The sequence below is a fragment of the Barbus barbus genome (genome assembly GCF_936440315.1).
Source record: "Barbus barbus genome assembly, chromosome: 1".
In the NCBI taxonomy this organism is placed as follows: domain Eukaryota; kingdom Metazoa; phylum Chordata; class Actinopteri; order Cypriniformes; family Cyprinidae; genus Barbus; species Barbus barbus.
Window position 1 is genome coordinate 6,063,646 of NC_136729.1, and position 22,598 is coordinate 6,086,243.

Here is a 22,598-nt window from a genome sequence, read left to right on the forward strand (position 1 = left end):
CTGGTGAGCAAGTGATGCAATGCTACATTTCTCCAAATCTATTCCCATGAAGAAACTAACTCATCTACATCTTGGATGGCTTGATGGTGACTTAAAATAATTTAGTATTTGGATTGATTTCATTATAGCAGCACTCAAGCTGACAGCAAAACTTTTATTTTCAGGACTAGATTTTTAATGTGGTCTTTTGGATCCTGTATATGTTTGTTCATCAGTTTGGTTATGATGTGCTCGATTTTCATCAGATCTGACTATTGACAACAGGACAATGTCAACTGAGCTCTTGAAACACCTCTAGATTCAGAGCATTGCTCCTGTCGTTCCAAACACTCTCAGCATGATTAGACAACTAAATGCAATTATCACTTTCATATAATTTTTTTTATTATTTATTTTGTGTTTGTTTGTGTGTGTGTGAGTTAGTGTGTAAAGTGAGATGCTAATGAAAAGTTGAAAATCACTCATTATCATCTAATGCATTTAACTTTTTGCAAATCATTTTGGGGTTGTTGGATACAGTTCTCACGTGTCCAGGTCATATTTTATGCATAGATGAAAAGTAAATAAATTAAAAAAATCTATCTATCTATCTATAAAGGGAGAAGTCGTGATGGCAGTAAAATTAAGATTACTATAATTCTGTCTTTCTTTTCAATTTGGGTTGAACACCTTAGACAGGTGTCATGACTCATCTCTAAATAGTTAGAAATATAGGCTACTTGTACTTCTGTTCAATCATTATAATAATTACCTGTGAGGTGTGAATCTGCATGTCAGTTCCAAGGAAACGATGTGCATGCCTCATACAGTTACTTGCACGTCACTTGTCTGGATAAAAACGCCTTTATTGGGTGTGCGTGAAACACTTTGCCAAGTGCAGCGCGCAAACACAAGCCATAAGCTCGTGCTGCTAACCTCAATCGTAGCGCGCTCTCGTCCGGCCATAGGCTTACATGACAACACTTATATCGGCTGGCGTGCCATCTGTCGAGAAACGGGACACATATTTCAGGTTTACTGAACTAGAGCTCCCAAATGAAGCGATAAGAAGGGATGCAGCGCAGTGAATGGAAGAGAATAATGCGGGAGTAACTCAGGGATGTTGTGGATGTATTGCGTGCCAGGACTGAAGGTTTGATGCCCATCTACAGGCTCTCGTTTTAATGAGTTTGGAGGCGAGCGCTCCTGCGTGAATCATTTATCTCAAAGTTAACCAGCTGGACTATCGGCGAGCAATATGCGGTTGTTGGTTGGTTTTGTTTTGTCAACTTTTTGGCTTTGGGAAGCGTCGCTTTCTCGCGTTTACACCAATCACTGGGCTGTTCGGATCCCTGAAGGACCAGTGGAAGCTGATAAACTCGCTTCAAAATACGGCTTTACTAATTTGGGTCAGGTAAGCATATTTCTGTGTTTCTAATTTATTTTCCTGGTTACTATAGGATAAATGATGGGAAACGCATCTGTCTGTTACATGTCCAAGAAAACGCATCATCACTGGTATGAGACCATTATCAAAAACTAACAAGTTAGGTCATGCATAAATTACGCAAATGTTTACGCACTAAAATGCTCTGCTCAGGGCTTTCATTCTTCGCACGCAGCGGTTCGCAGGTGTATTTTTAAATCTGGTAGGCAGCGAAAAATCGTCGTGCCAAAATGCAAGCAACACGGTGAGTAGTTTAGCAACAATCAACGAATCATAAACTGTTTTAGCGCTTGGCTAATTAAATATTCATGAGCAGGGAGGTAATTGCTCAATGTCAAACAGTAAAGTGAAACAAGTTCATTCGAGTGATGAAGAGACGATTATTTTTACAATTTTGTTGATTCAAGACTAAGACGAACAGAGCAGACATGTTGATACCAATACACGTTGTCTGCTGTTGCCAATCAACCTCATAATGCAAATGAAAAGGTTTCCCAAGGGTTTACAAAAGTAATCTGCAGGATTACTTAACTCAGTGTAGATAGTAATGGAACAAGATAATGGTTAAAAATGACTGAATGTGCTTACAAATGGTTCTCAGCTGGTTGTGCTTCAGGATCCATGTTTTACAATAAAGTAGACACAACAAAACTGTTCATTGTACAAAAGTTAACTTAACTAAACATTGAAATGTATTCATATTACCATAAAGTGCATGGATTTTATATGTAAAATTATTACATGTTGACATTGGCTGAAAATTCACACTTGTGTTTTGATGGGTTTTGATTGGTTTGGCAGCCAATAATAAATTGCGACTTGATGGTGATTGGCCCAAATCATGCAAGTGAAGCTGTATTTAATGCAACTTGCTAATCCTTTGTATAATTTTCATCATGTGTTTTCAAGTAGAGGAGAGCAAACAAACTCTATGTAATCATTTTGCTAACGAGTGTGAAAATTTCCCTCCTTCTACTTGAAAATATTTGACTTGTATAGTGGGGGGAGATTGATCAGCCAGTCAATGAGAAGCAAAATTTGATCTAGTTGGTAACACTGTGACTAGTAATGTAATGTTCAATTGGTTATTTTCAAATGAAGGTGGGGAAATTCGGAGTTCCGAATGTTTGGAATTGGAATACTTTGAAAGATTGGAAATGGGAAATTTCAGCTTGAGTGTTCCCTCTTCCGACTTGTCTGGATCACAGCATTACCCTCTAAATTAGACCACCCACACTTGCCTTCTATAAAACTACAACCTCTAAAAACGTGCGCCAACAAACCTGAGCACTTGATTGCCTAATACCTCTTCTCTTCTCTTCTCTTCTCTTCTCTTCTCTTCTCTTCTCTTCTCTTCTCTTCTCTTCTCTTCTCTTCTCTTCTCTTCTCTTCTCTTCTCTTCTCTTCTCTTCTCTTCTCTTCTGTTGTGGTTTAAAGAGTCCAGACATATCTCAGCATAAATTTGAGTGACATGCTAATTTTATGTGTGATATTACATTCAATTATCAAAAAAGCCACTAGGATTTCCAAATACTGGAAGAGCCTTTGGGTTTCTCGTGTTCCAGAATTGCCCCTCTATCCTTAAATAAACTCTTCTTAACCATGTTTACATCGTAAGAACTTGAGAAATCATATACTGTGGATTGTTTGAATATTCAATATTACACCCTCTCAAATGTTACAAAAGAAAACCTTGTTTTCAAGATTAAATACTCTGCTCAGTGTGTCCTGACAGCAAGGAGAATCCATTTGAGTGAGCAAAGAAACTTAGTTCATTTACAGACAGGCATCCTGAAAGATTAACACGTGCATTAATTCTAATCCATATTTTTAGCAATGGCATATTCAATAATGTTAGAAAAGAAAACCTTATTTTCAAGATTTAATACTTAAAGGTGCTGTAAGTTTTTGACTCTACTAAAGCATAAAAATACCATAATATGTTTGCAGATATTTAAGAAACATGCTAAGTTAACACACTTGTTTATCTGAAAAACAATGCTACAGTCAGTTATTCTCCTTTGAAAATGTGAGTGTCTGTTTTGGTTTGTGAAACCTGCCCACTGCCAGTTTACCCAATTGTATTTCGGCATCCCGAGTTGCCAGATGGCGGAAAATACAGTGTATTTCATTTCGGTCATCGTCATGTGCGCTTGGTCCTGTTGGTGTTGTTAATCTGGCAACCTGCGTGTGCATCAAGTCTGAGGAGGAGGCGCCGGGTGAAAAAATCCCTCTCCAATATTTTGAAATTGGACTGCAATACCTAGTTCAAACGCTAGGTGTCAATCCTACATACAGCACCTTTAAATAAGTTCACATACTTGTTTGTCAAAGAAAACAACAACAATAAAAAACAAAGCTACAACCAGTTATTCCACTTTGAAATGTGTGATCTGTGTCAGAATGTAATAGTATTTCGACACCCTGGGTTGTCATTTGGAGGAAAACACAGCCATGGAAGCCAGCAAACGAACTGGGGTCAGAGATCACAGATTCTACTTGATCTATAAAGCCTCTTCATCCATCTAAATATCTCTTTGAGCGGAATCATATTAAAACACAGAAAAATTAACTCTTTAACTCAGTTTATGGTGTATTCCTGCTGTATGTCCTCAATCTGGCAACCCACGTCAACGCTCTTTTGAAATTCGACTGCAGTTCCCATTTCAACCGCAAGCTATCATTGTCACATACTGCACCTTTAAAAGAATAATTCACCCCAAATGATAATCACCTCATTTTTCTTTACTCAGCTTTATTTTGAACCAAACCTGTTTGACTTTCTTTCAATGACAAACAAAACGAAAACCAACACAAAAGAAAATAGTTTAAACTTTACACAACACTTTTTCTATACAATGACAGTTCTTAATGATGTCAGCTGTCAAAAAATACCATTAAAGCAAAATAAATTTTTTGTGACTTTGGAGCCCCCAACAGTTATAGATACCAAGGTCCACAAATCTACCATCGGTGAAAGTCTAACGGTGAACTTGGGTCATGTGTGCCTTGATAACCAATCACATCGCGGCCTTGACATTATTGAATGTCTGTAAATTGTGCGACAATCAATCATTGTTTGCAGATGCCATTGAAATGAATAAGAAGTACTGTAAAATTAATATTACCTGTTGCAAATTGTCTATGACTTCTCTCATAAAACAGCTTTTCTTTTTGGGTAAATGCAAAAAAAAAAAAATCCAAAACCAGTGTTTGATGTTGGTGTTGACGATTAGCTGATAGGCTGTCCATTCAGCTGTTTTTCCATGCATTTGTTGCTGCTGTAATTTAATCCAGTATTTTTGCAACATCTTCACTAAACATACTCCCACACAGGAAAAAAGGTACAAAAAGCTGTTACTGGGGAAGCATCTTTTCAAAAGTATACATACTGGTACCTAAAGTGAACATATTAATACCATAGAGGTACAAAAGTGAACCTTTTGAAAAGGTATCACCCCAGTGACAGCTTTTGCACTTTTTTTTCCTGAGAGTGCAGAACAGACATTTGTTTAGAGCGCGGGAAAGAAACAGAAGTAATTTGCCTTATTAGAAGACAGTGTACCATCAGAATGATGTTGAAACTGATATTTCAAGGTAAAAAAAAAGTTGTTACAACTTGTGCGCTATATTCTGTCTTTAATCATTGAAATGTTCCATCAAAGTTCTAAAATTCCGATTCAAAATGACATCATTCCAAGTTTCATGTCATGAACACTAAAATGCATTTGGAACATTGCGGTTGTGATGTGACAATTTAAATATGATGGAATGAGAATGCCATTTGCAATTATGAAATTTAAATAACATTTGAGTCTGTTCCTTGTGCAAAGGAAAATTATGGACTCTCATTGACAAAATAACAGCATGCAGGTTTGGAACAACATGAGTGAGTAAATACTAAACTATCCCTTTAAGTGTTTGTCTCAGAAGCGGCGGTGTGTGTGATAGATGTGCTGCATATCACAGAGATCTTGAGGGCAGTAGGCGTGTGCCAGCTAGACTTCGCCTTCCATGGCACCACCCACTGTGTGCCATATGTCCATTCTACAGAGATTCACTTTGGCGAAAACACTAATTATGAGGTTTGAACAGCAATCCGTGTGCATGGAGCTTTTACACTGGAGTCTGTGTTGATATTGGGTTCTTTTGGGTAGGATAGCCCCTGCCAAGATGCAATTTCTGTCCACCAAAGCTGTCTGATAAAAGTTCATTTCATGGCTTTCTCAAATGTGTGACCGTGATTTCCCATGCTGTTTTTCATGGTTGTTTGTTCTGTAGATCGGAGGACTGGAGCACCATTACCATTTCCATCACAGCAGGGTGGTCCGCAGATCCACCTTTGCCACCAGAGGCACTCACAGCTTCATTCACATGGACCCGAAGGTAAGCCTTCCTTCCTGTGGCCACATTACCATCACCAAACCCTCCACCGATTACAAGAATTACACTTGAAATGCTTGCAAGTTGATGGAATAGTTCACTTAAAAATGAAAATGTACTTATCCTCAAGATATCCAGCATGCAGATGAGTTTATTTCTTCAGATTTGGAGATATGTAGCATTATATCACCTGATCCTCTGCAGTGAATGGGTGCCATCAGAATGAGAGTCCAAACAGCTGATAAAAACATCACAATAATCCACAAGTAATCCACACCACTCCAGTCCATCAGTTAATGTCTTGTGAGGTGTTTGTAGGACTGGAGTGGTGTGGATTACTTGTGGATTATTGTGATGTTTTTATCAACTGTTTGGACTCTCATTCTGACGGCACCCATTCACTGCAGAGCATCCATTGCTGAGCAAGTGATGCAATGCTACATTTCTCCAAATCTGATGAAGAAACAAACTCATCTACATCAAATAATTTCAGCCTTGGTGAGCATAAGAGACTTATTTTTAAAGACATAAACATCATACTGACCATAAACTTGTAAATAATAGTGTACATTAACTAAATAGTTAAAATGGGAGTTTGCAGCTGCTGTCTTCATGAAAAGTCTCATTTAGTTCATCTAAATGGCCTCACACAAACCTACTGAATATATTTCAAAAATGTTATGCATAAACTTGGCCCTGCGCAGGCCATCTGACACATGATCTGAGTCTGTGTTGCTGAATCATCAATCAACACCTGCTGATGTCGAAGGGATGGTTGTTCAAATTTGCAGCTAAATGTTATGACCCCCTATTTAAATTAAACAGAAAGGGGAACGCAACATAAGAGCTGGACACGTGAAACCAACGTATCATAAAAAAATATTTATTTAAACCAAACAAACCATAACATAATGAAAACATGCATCCAAACCAGAAAGAAAAATAAACACAACGAAGCCATAGAAACAGCTCCAAAAATATCAGAAAAACTCAAAGAACGAAATCATCCAAAATTAGAAAGGGAACACAAAGATAATGAGGCTTGTTTGCTGGTGGCTCTCTCCCCTCTCCTAGACTCCACTTCAGCGTCCTTTATATAGATCATCAGCACTCATACCATCAACCGCAGGTGTGCAAAGGCAGACCTAAACAATCAGACTCAGAGAGAGAGAAATTAGAAGGGACGTGACGTCATACAGAGGACACACCCCAAAAGGCATTAGCCGTAACAGGCAGCAGTGGTGCATTTATAGCATGTTTCATTGTCCACATATCCTGCAGTATGCTGTGTTGTAGTGAATCTGAAAAAAAATTAAGCTTTAACTTTGACTTTGATAGCATGATTTTCAGTACAGTGCAGTTTCCGCGTTGTACGTGTCATCAAGGACAGAAAGAACAATGTGTCATAAGGAATGAAACCAACTAAAACTAAAGATGTGGATGAGTATTCATGTAAACATTTCAAAATTTCAGTTTAGCTATTATCTAAGAGGCCTCAGTTTTAATTTTGGGGTTGGGTTATGGCATAATTTTTCTTGTTACATAGCATTTTCAATGGTATCTTGTAGTCTAATCTTATTCAACACTGTACCAGGGTGACCTTCAGCCTGGGGTGGTAAAAGCACTCAATGCTCAATATTGCATAATTAAGCAGTAGCACAGATGGACCCCCTCCCACCACCGTGTACAATGACCGAAATTCACAATGTAAATCTATATCTGAAACCTAATGGAAAAGTAAAAAAAAAAGTGTATATATAAGTGTGTGTGTATTCATACTTTTTTTAAATACTTTTTTGCATCATTTAATGCTCATCTTTGCAGGACTTATCACTGATTTTGTAGCCCAAAATTCTGCAACTTTTCTCAACTTTGTATTCTCATAAATCCATTTTGTATTACGAATATCACTTATTCTTTGATTAATTGCTTTATTCCTCTTTTGTAAATTGCTTTGGATTAAAGCATCTGCTAAATGCATTAATGTAAAAGTAACTGGCTGAATTTGCACTGCAGTCGCAAGATCGCAAAATCTTGGTTTAGACATAATCAAAATGAACTAAAACTAAACTGAAACTAACAATACAATGCATAAAAACTATTAATACTTTCACAACTATAATAAACTATAGCAACCTTTGTATGGGGGATACTTTTTAGGAAATCATTATATTTTTAGACTTTACTAAGGGAAAAATTGTAGTTAGTCTCACATACAAAGTATTTTAATGAAACAATTTGTTTTTTTTTTACAATCCAACTACATCTAGTGCCTATTTACCATTGTTTTTGCTTTTCAGCAAATCAGGTTGGAGTACTGGGACTGCTGTTGAATATTAATTATGACTTCCCAAAGAATATTCATGAGCCAAGCTGCTAAGTTCTTTTACAATTGTGTCCTCCCTACTTTTCACATGGCCATTCAGCCTCTCCATCTTACATGTTAAATCACATCGGTCCCAGACGCATTTAATATGATGAGCAGCCGTGTTTGTCCAAGACTTCATTTGACAGAGCAGCCAGGCATTCAAAGTCAAGCTGTTTCCAGGGTTTGGAAACCGGCCCTCTCCTGTTAAGATTATCTCCTCCTGACAGCCGGCATCTCAGGGGTAATAAAACAGTCCAGGTCTATTGGAGAGCATCTGACGGAGGGCCTCTGATCATATCGTGTCCCGGGCCATGTGTACAAATGGTGCAGCGTGGCAAATGCCCAATAACCCATTTCATCAGTGTCAGGCCACAGGCAGAGGCCATGCGAGGTGGCGTGAAATGTTTTGTAACCGCAAGCAAAGAGCTGTCAAGCCTGAAAAGAACATAAAAAAAACAGCTCTTCCAATAGATGTGGTATTGTCCTCACAAAAGCAAACAGATTTTTTTTAATCTTTCATATTTGACATGCAGTGTTCTACCTGCCGTTGTTGCATTGAAAAGTGTTCAATAAGTAATTACACTACATTCAAAAGTGTGGGGTCAGTATGACTTATTTTTAAAGAAATGAATGCTTTCATTCAACAAAGATGCATTACATTTGTTACAAAAGATTTTTGTTTCAAATAAATGTTGTTCTTTTTAACTTACTATTTATCAAAACATCCTGAGAAAAATGTATCAGCATTTTTGTTTCCAAATAAATAAATAAGTAAATATGAGCAGCACAACTGTTTTCAACATTGATAATAAAAATAAATGTTTCTTGAGCAGCAAATCAGCATATTAAAATGATTTCTGAAGGATCATGTGACACTGAAGACTGGAGTAACGATGCTGAAAATTCAGCTTTGCATGACTGGAATAAATTACATTTTGCAATATATTCATATAGAAAAGTTATTTTAAATTGTAATAATATTTCATAATATTTCACTTTTTACTGTGTTTTTGACTAATAAATGCTACCTTGTTGAGCAGAAGAGACTTCAAAAACATTTAAAACTTACCAACCTCAATGTTTTAAATGGTAGTGTACATTTACTGTATAAATAATAATAATAAACAATTCTTTAGTCCAGTAATATAGTTCATGAAACCAAAGATCATTCTATAAATTGTGCAACTCGATGCATTAATGCAGAATGTGCATTTACTGATGTTTATACAGTACATACTTCAAATCAAGTGAAATGCAGTCTTTTCTCGTTATTCAGTACATGAGTTGTTGAATTGGTGTGACATACTCGATATAAATCCATTTTAAACAGCCTAAACAACTAATTTTGATGTTTTCATTTTTGTATAACAATAATACATGCCCTTTTCATGATGTCATATTTATTGAGACACTATGTTTTTAATGTGTCTTTTGGTGCTTTGTTATATATCCTAACTAGCCTAAATATCTGTCAGTTAATAACTGATTCTTCTGAATCAGTGATTGAATGAGTGAGTCATCATTAGACTGATTTAACCTAGTACAGAAACTCACTGGCTGCATCCAAAAACTGAAAAATGCTGCCTTCGGAGGTCACATTCCAAGGTAGGAAGCCATCAAGGCACGTCTGAATCCAACGTTAGCTTCACTTCTGTGGAGCTTATAATATATGACCCTGGACCACAAAAGCAGTCTTAAGTCGCACGGGTATATTTGTACAATAGCCAAAAATACATTGTTTGGGTCAAAATTATCAATTTTTCTTTTTTTAATGCCAAAAATCATTAGGATATTATATAAAGATCATGTTCCATGAATATATTTAGTAAATTTCTTACCGTAAATATATCAAAACTTAATTTTTTATATGTAATATGCGTTGATAAGAACTTCATTTAGATAACTTTAAAGGTGATTTTTTTTCTCGGTATTACTTTTTTTTTTTTTTTTTTTTTTTTTTTTTTTTTTTTTTTGCACCCTCAGATTCCAGATTTTCAAATAGTTGTGTATCGGCCAAATATTGTCCGATCCTAGCAAACCAAAAATTGACACTTATGACTGGTTTTGTGGTCCAGGGTCACATATGACAAAACTATTTGAATTGTGTAACTTTGAATTATTGACAAGTGTCATTCAACAAAACTGAATATTATGTGGCATTTAACATAGTTCTGAATTCTGATTTTATTTTAATTTTTTTTACTTGAATATAAATTTGAAATTGAACACAATTCTTTTTTTTTTTTTTTTTTTTTATGGCAGTTTTTTTAATAGACGTATTTTCAGACAGCTGATTTTTTTTGTTCTGAATTCTTTTGAATGCAAATATCCAGTTTTTAAAAATACAGCTTCAAGTTTTCAAGATGAAGAAGCATCAAATTCAATATTTAAAATTCAAAGCGCAGAAATTCAGATCGTAAAGAAAGTAGGTCAGAGGTCATCCACAGGGAAGAGTAGATGATCTCCGAAAAGTCGAACAAAGTATTTACTGCGATCGGGAGGGGATATGTTCAGTTCAATTAGGCTAGTTTTGTCCTGGCCACAACATATTAACTCGTGGGAGTGTGATAATATGTTGTCACCACGAGATCATTTTGTAGAGGTAATCCTGGAATCGCCGCGCAGCTGCCGCTTTCTCTCGTAGGAAGTGTTTTGTGCGGTCTCGGGGCAGACATTGCTATAGTTACATAACGTAACATAACGGAAATTTATTATATGTGTTATTTGCTATTTCTCATTTCATGGGACTAGCTATAGCGTAGTTTTCATGTCAGACACAGTTAACTATTAGTCTGATACAAAATGGCGCCGCTGATGGCAGCTATTGTGCGTTGCTCCTCAGTGTTTGTATTGTTTTTGTTTGTTTTTCCTGTTTTTTGTTTTTCAAATAAGATCAGCTTTACCAGGGATGATCTGCTGAACATTCGGCAGAACACACCACAAAATCTTCTACCGGTTTTTGATTTTTCGGACGTTTTGCTGGACATTGTAGTTGGCGGAGCCGTAGCTCTGGTCAAACGCTACAGGAGGCGCAGACGGGGGAAGCGAGCCGGTGCGCTCGTGAAACTTCATCAGCGCGGATTTAGAACGGCGTTACCTAGCATCCATCTGGCGAATCTCCGCTCTCTACCCAACAAAACGGACAAACTCCTTCTGCTCTCCCGGACAAACAAGGACTTTTCTAACTCTGCTGCTCTATGTTTCACGGAAACCTGGTTGAATGGCGACATACCGGACAGCGCGATCCATCTGCCTAATTACCAGCTGATAAGAGCAGATCGGGACACAGAATCAACGGGGAAATCGCGCGGCGGCGGGACATGCTTTTACATCAATGAGAGGTGGTGTACAGATGTAACTGTGTTAAAGAAGATGTGCTGTTCAGATCTAGAAACGCTCTTCATTAACTGCAAGCCGTTCTATTCGCCGCGGGAGTTCTGCTCGTTCATTCTCGTGAGTGTTTACATTCCACCGCAAGCGCACGTGAGCACAGCTCTACAGAAACTCGCTGATCTGATCACAGAGAGTGAACAACAACACCCGGACTCTGTTTTAATCATTCTCGGGGACTTTAATAAAGCAAATCTCTCCCGTGAACTGCCAAAATACAGACAGCATGTTACATGTCCCACCAGAGACAGTAATATATTGGATCACTGTTACACAACAATAAAGGACGCATATCACTCTGTTCCACGAGCAGCTTTAGGACTCTCTGATCACTGTTTGGTTCATCTTATTCCATCCTACAGGCAGAAACTTAAGTCTGCGAAGCCTGTATTAAGATCTGTTAAAAGATGGACTAACGAAACAGAGCGGGATTTACAAGCCTGTTTCGACCTGACTGATTGGTCTGTTTTTGAAGCTGCGGCAAATGACCTGGACGAGCGCACAGAGACTGTAACATCTTATATCAGTTTCTGTGAGGACATGTGCATTCCTACCAGGACTCATCTATTCTACAACAATGACAAACCATGGTTCACTGCCAAACTCAGACAGCTCCGTCAGGCCAAAGAAGATGCTCACAGAAAGGGGGATAAAGTCTTGTACAAACAGGCCAAATACACACTGGAAAAGGAGATCAGAGTGGCAAAGAGGAATTATTCTGACAAGCTCAGGAACAAATTCTCTTCCAGCGATCCGGCTTCAGTGTGGCTAGGATTAAAGGACATCACCAGCTACAAAACACCACCCCCCAGCACTCTGGAGAATCAACACCTGGCAGACGACTTAAACGAGTTCTTTTGTCGTTTTGAACAATCATTGAACAAATCATTCGAAAGACTGGTTCTGGCTCATCTGAAGGACATCACTGGACCCTTACTGGACCCCCTGCAGTTTGCCTACAGAGCAAACAGGTCTGTGGATGATGCAGTCAACATGGGACTGCACTTCATCCTGCAGCATCTGGACAGACCAGGGACTTATGTGAGGATCATGTTTGTGGACTTCAGCTCTGCTTATAACACCATTATCCCGGAAACCCTTCAAAATAAACTAACTCAGCTCTCCGTCCCCACCTCCGTCTGCCAGTGGATCAACAGCTTCCTGACAGACAGACAGCAGTTAGTAAATCTTGGCAAATTCACATCCAGCACTCGAACCATCAGCACTGGAGCTCCTCAGGGCTGCGTACTCTCCCCACTGCTCTTCTCCCTCTACACCAACGACTGCACATCTAAAGACCCCTCTGTCAAGCTCCTGAAGTTCGCAGACGACACCACACTGATCGGCCTCATCCAGGACGGTGACGAGTCTGCTTACAGACAGGAGGTTAAGGAGCTGGCTGTCTGGTGCAGTCTCAACAACCTGGAGCTTAACATGCTCAAAACGGTGGAGATGATCGTGGACTTCAGGAGAAACCCCCCTGCTCTCCCCCCACTCACCATCATGAACAGCACCGTGACTGCAGTGGAGTCATTCAGATTCCTGGGCACCACCATCTCTCAGGACCTGAAGTGGGATATTCACATTGACTCCATTGTCAGGAAGGCCCAGCAGAGGTTGTACTTTCTTCGCCAGCTGAGGAAGTTCAACCTGCCACAAGACTTACTGAAACAGTTCTACTCTGCCATCATTGAATCCATCCTCTGCACCTCAATAACTGTCTGGTTCAGCTCAGCTACCAAATCTGACCTCAGAAGACTACGGAGGGTAGTCCGGACTGCTGAGCGAATCATTGGTACAACCCTCCCCACTCTCCAAGAACTGTACTTATCCAGAGTGAGCAAAAAGGCTGGTAAAATCACTCTGGACCCCTCACATCCAGCACACAACCTCTTTGAACTTTTACCATCTGGTCGACGCTACAGAGCTCTGAGCACCAGAACGACCAGACACAGGAACAGTTTCTTCCCTCAGTCAATACATCTCATGAACACTCAATAAATAAACGTAGAACACACAACTAATACATTATCCATTCACCACACTCACTTATTTTATTTTATTTTCTCATTTCTAATTTGCACATACTTGACCTGTACATACATAGTCGCCTATATTATATATTATATATTGTGTATTTTTTTTTTGCTGCTTTGTACATTGGTCATTGGCTATTTCCTGTTATTTTGTTTCATTACCTGTGTCCTGTCCTGTTACTGTCCTTCTGTTGCACTGTGGAGCTTCTGTCACTATAACAAATTCCTTGTATGTGTAAACATACTTGGCCAATAAAGCTCATTCTGATTCTGATTCTGATTCTATTACATTTAACACGTAATTGTATTTGTACCTGGCAAACCAACTTGTACACTCATGCTCTGGATTTTTTTTCTTTATTTACAGTATATCTCTGTAAAACATTTTTGATGGATCATCCATTGGGAATTCTATTACATTTTAAATGATCTTCATCATGTTTTCAACACTACCTACCCAGAAAGCACATGTACATCTCTAAGACGTCTATTTGATGTCTGCATTTACATCTGCAAGACGTAATTTTTTAGGGTGTTTGCTCATCTGCAATACGTCTAGGACGTTTCCTTTTAGATGTCAAATAGATGTCTATTAGATGTCTTTAAGATGTTTATGATTTAGAATGTATGTAGAACTGACATCTGAAAGACGTCTGCCAGACGTTTGTAGACAGCAGATGCTTTCCAGATCAAGAGATCTTTAACAGACATCTTGCAGACGTACGTGGTACATGAGCGCAGTGAAATGTTCTATTGGTTGTTAATAATCTTGTCTATAATCTAATTGGTTAAAGCCGACAAAAAAATAAATAAATAAATAAATATATATATATATATATATATATATATATATATATATATATATTATCTCTGGATGCGCCTGCCGCGAAGCTCTACTTGCGCACCGCGAGCGAAACCGTCTACTTTCCTGCCATTCACAATTGGAATAAAAGTTTTAATAAATGAGTTTTGTCTACCTCATGTAAGAGATTTAATGCGGGTGTGATTCGGGTCGGATAATGGGTTGGGTGTTCTGTCGATTACTGCAGGTGCGGGTCTCAAACAGGTCCCGTGCAGGACTCGATGCTATGTTGAGGGAACTACATATTTTTCTCGTGGCCATGAGTTTAATGCATAAACCTGCGTGACCATAGCAACCCGGGATTATTAGAGATGGATTCATTAATATTTAATTTTGAATTAAGAAATTATTATATTATTACAAATTGTAACATTATTAAATTAAACTAAGCTACCGGACTGTATTGCGCGTGATGTAGACAGCATTCGAATGAAGTTTATCATGAATAAAGTACATAAAGTAGAACAAAATCCATCCCAAGTCCATTAACTGATCGTCTTTTTCCATAACATTTGTTTATTATTACTATTATTGGTTATATAGCCTACTGTAAATGCCGACATGCCAATAAAGCTTTGATTATGCTATATAACTTAAGAATTTTTTTACTGGAAGTGCAGTTTAAAGGTTGAATTTAACACTTAATTTTATTTCGGCTGATTAATAGACTATTATAAATATAGTGTTTCGTTGAGGAATTAATCATTGTCGTAGTTTCATTTGTAAATGAAAACACAACACGCTCATTGTCACATTTGGGTGTAAATACAATCATGTCAAAACTTCATTGTCATAATTGTCAGGTGCTTACAGTATTTGCAAAATATGGTAGCATATTAATAATACTAGCATAATTGGAGATGGAGAAAAATGTTTAATCCATGTCTGATAATCCCAGGTTGCTATCACGCAGGTTTGTTTACACACATAATATTCAGTGTTGTTGAATGACACTTGTCAATTCAAATTTACACTATTCAAATTCAAATGGTTTTGTCATATTATAAGCTCCATACACTCTTCACCTGATCGATTTTTGAAGGCAGCCTAGATGTATCTTTCGCTGCCTTTGATATCCCACAATCCTGTGCGTTCCATTCCGTGACGGTTGAGCTTCAAAAATAAAGATAGCGTCTGAAAGTTGCATTTGGTGGTTAGTTTGTGTGTAAATGTATATTTCTGATGAGCTTGTTGCACCTTTGATGTTATTTCTAGCGAGAAATTAGTATTATAGGGATTAAATATTCGTTTAGTTATCACCAAATCTCTTTCTATTTTGTTGTAGATCATTAAACCATTACGCTTCCTCAGAAACCTGTCCGAAATCAGTTTCGCGAGGTGCCTTCGTGCAAAAACGCTGCTTGCAAAGTCATTGCCTCATAAGGCAGCAAGTCAGCTGCCTAAATTTTCGGATGCCGCCATATTTTTTAGTGTTTTTGGCTAATTCATTCAAAAGAACAGCTCATAGGAGTCATTTGTTCATCAGTTGCCTGATTCAACAATGGTCAGTTGCAGTTGGCCATGCAGGTTGTTTAGGTATTTTTTTATTTGTGGCACCCAATCACATTCAGTTCAGCCTCCAACTCGCTGGAGATTCATTCAAGATTCATTGATGCAACCAAATGTCATGAAAATTATTTGGTTCTGTTTATTTATTTATTTATTGCATGGAACCGATTTTGAATAAGAATGTGTACTTGATTTCTGACCCATCCATGCATTTATAGCACTGGGACTGTAACAGAGAAAAATTTAATTATTGCAGTATGTGATTTTCATTACATTTCCCTCTGGACCTTTTTAATGAAAGCAAGAAAAGTGTAGTGCACTAGTGATTCTAAAGTTAAGCTCTTCTGAGGGGAACCACAAATTCGGGCATAGCCGCAGGACAGATAAATCTACAGGCATGGCTGGGTGACTTTTCTAATTAGAAGACTAGTGCGCATCCCTTATTTACAACAGATGATGCATTTCAAGGGAAGGATACAGAGATCTAGATATATGTGGATGTGCTCAGTGCTGCGCTAATCGATATGAAATGCACATTTTTTAGACACTCACATTCATTGTTGGTTTTATATTAAGTATAAGGTGAAATAGGATTCCACTAAGCAAATGTAATAATTATAAAGGAAATAGCTCATGCTTGGCAGAGCAAACTCCTTTACGACTGTAACGTAATATTAATATGTAATTTAAAGAAAGTTTAATTTAGCTCAAAGGGAATCATTTATGACTTTATAAGGAATTTGAACAGACTCACTTTTACGGCGATTCACTGAAAGAGCCGTCTAACAAACTCTGTACTGGATATTAAAATCCAAAATATAGTGAAAACCATTAAATAGCACAGTAACAAGATCGGCAGATTAAGACATTAACTTGTGAGCACAAAACACAAGATACTTCTCTTTTCAATATAAATAAGATTTTATTTATATAAACCTAAGACATAAACTAATCTAACACATGAACACAAGCATTCACACGTTGCAGAAAGAGAGTAAGTAAGGAATAGTTTAAGAGAATGGAAATGTGAAATCCCAAGTTTACAGCAATATGTTCAATTGCATAGACCTGAACAACCATCAATCACTTATTTAACCCTCGCTTTGAGTTTCTCAATGAAGCTAAAATTTATATTAAGTGCACCTGATTCAGTTAGAACCTGGAGGTGTTGCTTGCTTTGCTAAGGGAATCCCTTTTGTCGTCGTAGTTGTTGCAGACGGGGGTTCCCCGAAGTGTCTGATTGGTTGAGAGTTCAGTAGTCGTTAAATGACGTCTTGGGAAGCCAATGGAGTTGTGGCTGGTAGAAGTTTTGAGGCGGTCACAGACTCCAGTTGAACTCGGAGACGAGGCATGGCGGCAAAACTTAACTGAGTACACACAACTCACAACGGAAAAGAAAAGAAATTAAAGTAAAACAATAAAAGGATGTAAAGAGACTATAGGTTGTTTTTTTTTGTCATTGTGGTAGCAGCTGGCACGTGGGCCAGAGCACGCTCAAAGAGCAGCGTCAAAACGTGGTGGCAAAAGAGAAGAAGAGGAGAAGGGTGACCAAGAAAGCATTTTTAAGAAGAGCGAGTTTGATGGTGTCCTGAGTTTTTAAACTTGGCTTCTGGACACATCCCCTCTGGTGTCTTGACCAATTAGATAGGCTATTATCTTAGCTAGGGGTGTCCTTCCATCATAAATCAGCATGTTATCAGTCACATGGTCCAAATTTTACAGGCTCTTGCAAAGTATACTTTTGGACATGATTTCTATAACAAGTCTATGATGCATTTGACAAAGAATTGATTGGAAGAAACATTTAAAGCATGATTTTTCACACTCATACATACCAAACACGCATCTGAATCCTTCAGCTATTCAATAGTGATAAAAAAAAAACCATGCATAATATTTGATTAAAACATGATAATCTAATGTGTGGGTTACAAACATAATATAGGTTATTTCTATCAAGAGAAATAACTCGTAGGTCCTTTTAAGATGATTTTTAGTACATATGAGCAGATTGTCTCTAGTGTGTAGGTCTATGGATAATAAGAGGCATGTTCTCTGCGGCGCCCGGGCAGCAGTTGGGGGTTCGGTGCCTTGCTCAAGGGCACCTCAGTCGTGGTATTGAGGGTGGAGAGAGCGCTGTACATTCACTCCCCCCACCTACAATCCCTGCCGGCCCGAGACTCAAACCCGCAACCTTTGGATTACGAGTCCGACTCTCTAATTAGGCCACGACTTCCCACTAATAAGTCTCCTAAGGAATTCAAGTCTTTGTCTTTGTCTGTAGCTCGTGATTTTCTATCACAGGTTTACATGTGACCATCAGTCTTGATTACTTGCAACAAATTTGACTGTCTCCTTCCTGAATTGGAAATATCAATAAGTGTTCTTTTGTCTCAAGGTTGTAAGCTATTCTGTGAAAGAGGCTTGCTGGTTAGTTTGCTTGCTTCAGACTAGTTGGAGCTAGGAATCTAATTTATGACGTCCTGTTTCCTTGGGCCTGTGGGATTCCAGCTCCTCGTGTTTCAATGTTCTGATCGCATCTTAAATTTGTCTGATTCAGTCTCTGATATCCTACATTACTTTTAAAAAAGTTTGGGGTTAGTAAGATTTATTTATTTTTTTAAGGAAATAATGCTTTTTTATTCATGCAATTTATTGAAAAATTTATCAAAAGTGGCAGTAAAGACTTTTAGGAAAATATATTTGATACAAATACTGTTGTTTTTGAAAAAAAAATCATGGTTTCCACAGAAATATGAAGCAACACAACTGTTTCAACACTGGTAGTAATCATAAATGTTTCTTGAGCTGCAAATCAGCATATCAAAATGATTTCTGAAGAATCATGTGACTCAAGATTGAAACAGCCCTGCTATAAAACAGGACTGGAGACTGAAGGATTTGGAGTAATGATGCAGAAAATTCAGCTTTGATCACAGAAATAAATTACAGTTTAACATATATTCACATAATAAACAGTTATTTCAAATTGTAATAATATTTCATAATTGTACTGTTTTTACAGGATTTTTAATAAAATAAATAAGCATAAGAAACTCCTTTTTCAAAACTTTAGTGTATATGTGACATTAATGATTCCCCGAATCATGACCTCTTGAGGTGTGCTACTAATTTTCTAATTGAACAGACATATAATTTGTCTTGTTTCATAAAATGGAATTATTATTAAAATCTCTCAATATGACTATTTTTTTCTTCAGGCTGGATTTGGGGAAGCATGTCTCGGAGTACTGTTTTCCCATTTGTTTCTCCTCAGAATCCAATGACTTCATAAGCCCCATGTAATGGAAAAGCTAGAGCATGACTAAATACAGGCCGCGCGTTTCACAGCCGTGTTTATGTGTATGAAGGTGAGCCGAAACTGTTTAGTCTTTGTGAGTTAGTGTAACCTGGGCTCTTTCTGCAGGTTGACTGGGCGCAGCAGCAGGTGGTGAAGACGCGAGTCAAACGTCACGCCAGGAGCGACCTGAGCCACATCCTCTTCAATGATCCCAAATGGTCCAACATGTGGTACATTGTTAGTAGATATTTTACACATTCAGTCCTGTATTTCATATATGCGCGGTCTTTAATTTTTACCCTTTTATCTAATGAAGTTATTTAGCAAATTAATCGTTGCCGTTTCCAGTGACTTCTAGAGAAAAGGGCCAGTGATTTGCGCTTCATTAAACCAGCTCGTTTGTGAAGCTCCTGTTGTTTTATTTGTTTTATAGCAGGGCTGTTTCCGCTGCCCTTGCCTCATAAAAACCGAACTGTGTGAAAGCAGTGTATGTGCACCAGTTTGTTTCCCTAACAAGCTTGATGCTATTGAATCATAAATTAATTTATGTTGTAGGCTCCGTGATGTTTGGAGGAAATTAACAAACAATAATGCTAACGCTGGCACCCATCAGGCCAAATTACAGTTATAAGCATCATTTTACATAGTTGCTCAAGAATTCCTTCAGCAAGTCAGTGTTATTCCAGAATATAGACTCTGTGACCAAACACAGTTTGATTCTTTAAATTTTATTCGTCAAGAACATCTTCATAAATGAATTAATTTTGAAGCCTAAACACAACTGTCAGAAGAAAAAGCTAAAGTTAGGTTATAAACAAAGTTCTCCACGATTGCATGACTTTTACATCACCAGACAACAGCTTCTGATAACGCTTTCAATCTTTATTTATAGAACTCGTTTCCTGTTTCCCCCTGTTTGCAAGCTTATTTCCACCATGGGATAAAAATGTAATTGCAACTTTTTCTCTTTTTATGTTATCAATTAATTTTTATCAGACTGAAAAAGTAAGAATTGTGAGATATAAACTTGCAATTGTGAAAAAATATAATAGTGAGATAAAGTCACAACTACCTTTTTAATTTTTTTTATTCTTTGGAGGAAACAAAAAACAGAATTGCAAGATATAAACTCATAATCACAAGATATAAAATCAGAATTGCAGGATATAAACAGAATTCTGAGACAAAAAGTAAGAATTGCGAGAGATAAACTCAGAATTATGAGATATAAACTTAGAATTATCAGTTCAGTTCCATTTTATTTATATAACGCATTTAAAAACAACCATGGTTGACTGAAGTGCTTAACAATGAGATATAAATTCAGAATTGAGATGTGTATATAAACTCAGAATTGTGAGATATAAATTCAGAATTATGAGCTATAAACTTAGAATTATGAGATATAAACTCAGAATTGTGAGATACAAACAGAATTCTGAGACAAAATGTCAGAATTATGAGATATAAATTAAGAATTATGAGATATAAACTCAAAACAATTTGTGTACGAATGTGATTGCATTATTTTGAAGCAAATTCAGCTTGTGTGTACATGCATCTCTTTTGGATAGGTTTTCTTTGTGGTATAAAACAGTTTATTTGACTTCTACAGTTTCCAGAAAAGTTTGAAGAATCAGTGTTTTTTGATAAATGAACCTCCTGGAACTCTAAAGCTTTAAAATCCATCTCACTGTGTGATATATATTAAACATATATGTTTTTGTTCTACAGTTTGAAAAACACTACAATTGGTAAATACTATAAATATAAAAATACTATAAAAATTTTGATTTATAGCTTGCAAGAGTGCGAAAACGAACACAGCTAGTCTGTAAATATGGACTAGTGAGTAGATGAGTTTACATTAGAATAATGTCAAGTTACGCCTGTTTCACACATACTCCGTTTGCAGTGCGTTTGCGGTGCATATTTTTTTCCACACCCATGTTAACGGATTAAAGTGTTCACACTGCACGCGGTTGTGGTCCGGCAGTGCGTTCCAGGAGCGGTGCGTCTATTTTTGCTGTGCTGCACACGCTGAATTATAGTGACAGCGCTTTGTTCACTGTAAAAATGAACATGGATTGACATGGAAATGTAGTAATTTTGCAATAAATAGATATAATTAAAGTCTACTGTGTTTCACAGGCTTTTTGGCTTGGTTTAAAACAAATAAAAGTGCACTTTTAGACAAACAAGGCAACATATGCACTTATATGGAGGTAGAAAAACAAAGTTCTTTAAGACGCGCGGGACTTTTTGTAATAAATATTTAAATGGCATGAGAGCAGACAGTTTCTGTCAGTGGTAAGTTTTAATTGAAAATATTTGTGAAAAGTAGGCTGTATGCTGTGTCTAAATGTTTCCACTTGCTTGAGCAACTTAATTTACAAATCTATCTACAAATGCATTGTTTATATTAATTGAGTTTAAACGTGAATGTCTATGAAAGATTGTGTAACTGTACTGTGATAAAAGAGGATCACAATGGTGAAAACACTTTCAGTATAGGCTAACAATTTGAGTCTGGTTTGAGAGCAAAGAGGTAACAAAAAAATTGAGATGGAAATCAGTCGATTCAGTGAATCGACTCAATCTCAGATTCAGTGATTGGTTTATGTCATATTGCAGATTGCATCTGCTCTATGATGATTCATGATGGTTGGTTGATGGTTAAATGATTCATAAAATAATGTGGCGGGCTGAAGAATCACACGACAGGGTCAAGTGCCACACAGACCCCGGAGGGTGTAATTTATTGAACAAAGTGAAAGTTAAAAGGTGGAAGTGCCAACGTGTCTTGTGTTCAGGTGCTGTGCTGGGTGATCCGCCTCTCTCTTCCATCTTGTGAGCTTCGTGCGACGTGCTTCGTGCCTGAAGCGACGGGCTGGTCGGTCACGCACTGCTATCTGTGGAACAGCAAAGAACAGCATTAGTTTGCTTCCTCCTGGAGACATATCTCCCCCTCGAGTGCGGCGACGCGGCTTTTGTAGCCCTCTCCAGATTGGCTTCAGCTGTGCCCGACCAGCCCGTGGTGATTGCGCGCAGGTGTTTCCCCTCCGTTGCCAGGGCGACGCTGATAGGCGCTCGGGACACTTGTGACAATAAGAAAGCAGAGGCCGAACAGTCTTTTTACTGAATATAAATATTTTCTCTTTGAATCTGAGCTTTTCAAGTCAAGCCCTAAATAGGACAAACACACATGCACTATTACAGGCAAAAGTAGCTTCATGAATTGGCCTTCTTCACTCTGTAATGATTGTTTATGTTTGCGCTGTACTTCTGCTCCTATTTCATCAAGCTTCACATTGATTACTGAT

The 22,598-nt window shown here is 37.7% G+C and overlaps 1 protein-coding gene across 2 annotated transcripts in view; it reads left to right on the plus strand.

Moving 5' to 3' along the window:
- Positions 1-872: 872 nt before the first annotated feature.
- LOC306856998 (proprotein convertase subtilisin/kexin type 6-like) overlaps positions 873-22,598 on the plus strand; it is a 103,490-nt gene continuing 81,764 nt past the window's right edge. Inside the window, exons 1-3 of one of the 2 annotated variants that reach the window (XM_079396605.1) lie at positions 873-1,393; positions 5,708-5,812; positions 19,402-19,512. In XM_079396605.1, coding sequence (XP_079252731.1) covers positions 1,238-1,393; positions 5,708-5,812; positions 19,402-19,512 — 372 coding nt within the window. In that variant the 5' untranslated portion in view covers positions 873-1,237. The remainder of the gene's footprint in view (positions 1,394-5,707; positions 5,813-19,401; positions 19,513-22,598) is intronic. The other variant, XR_013783062.1, reaches the window with a different exon arrangement.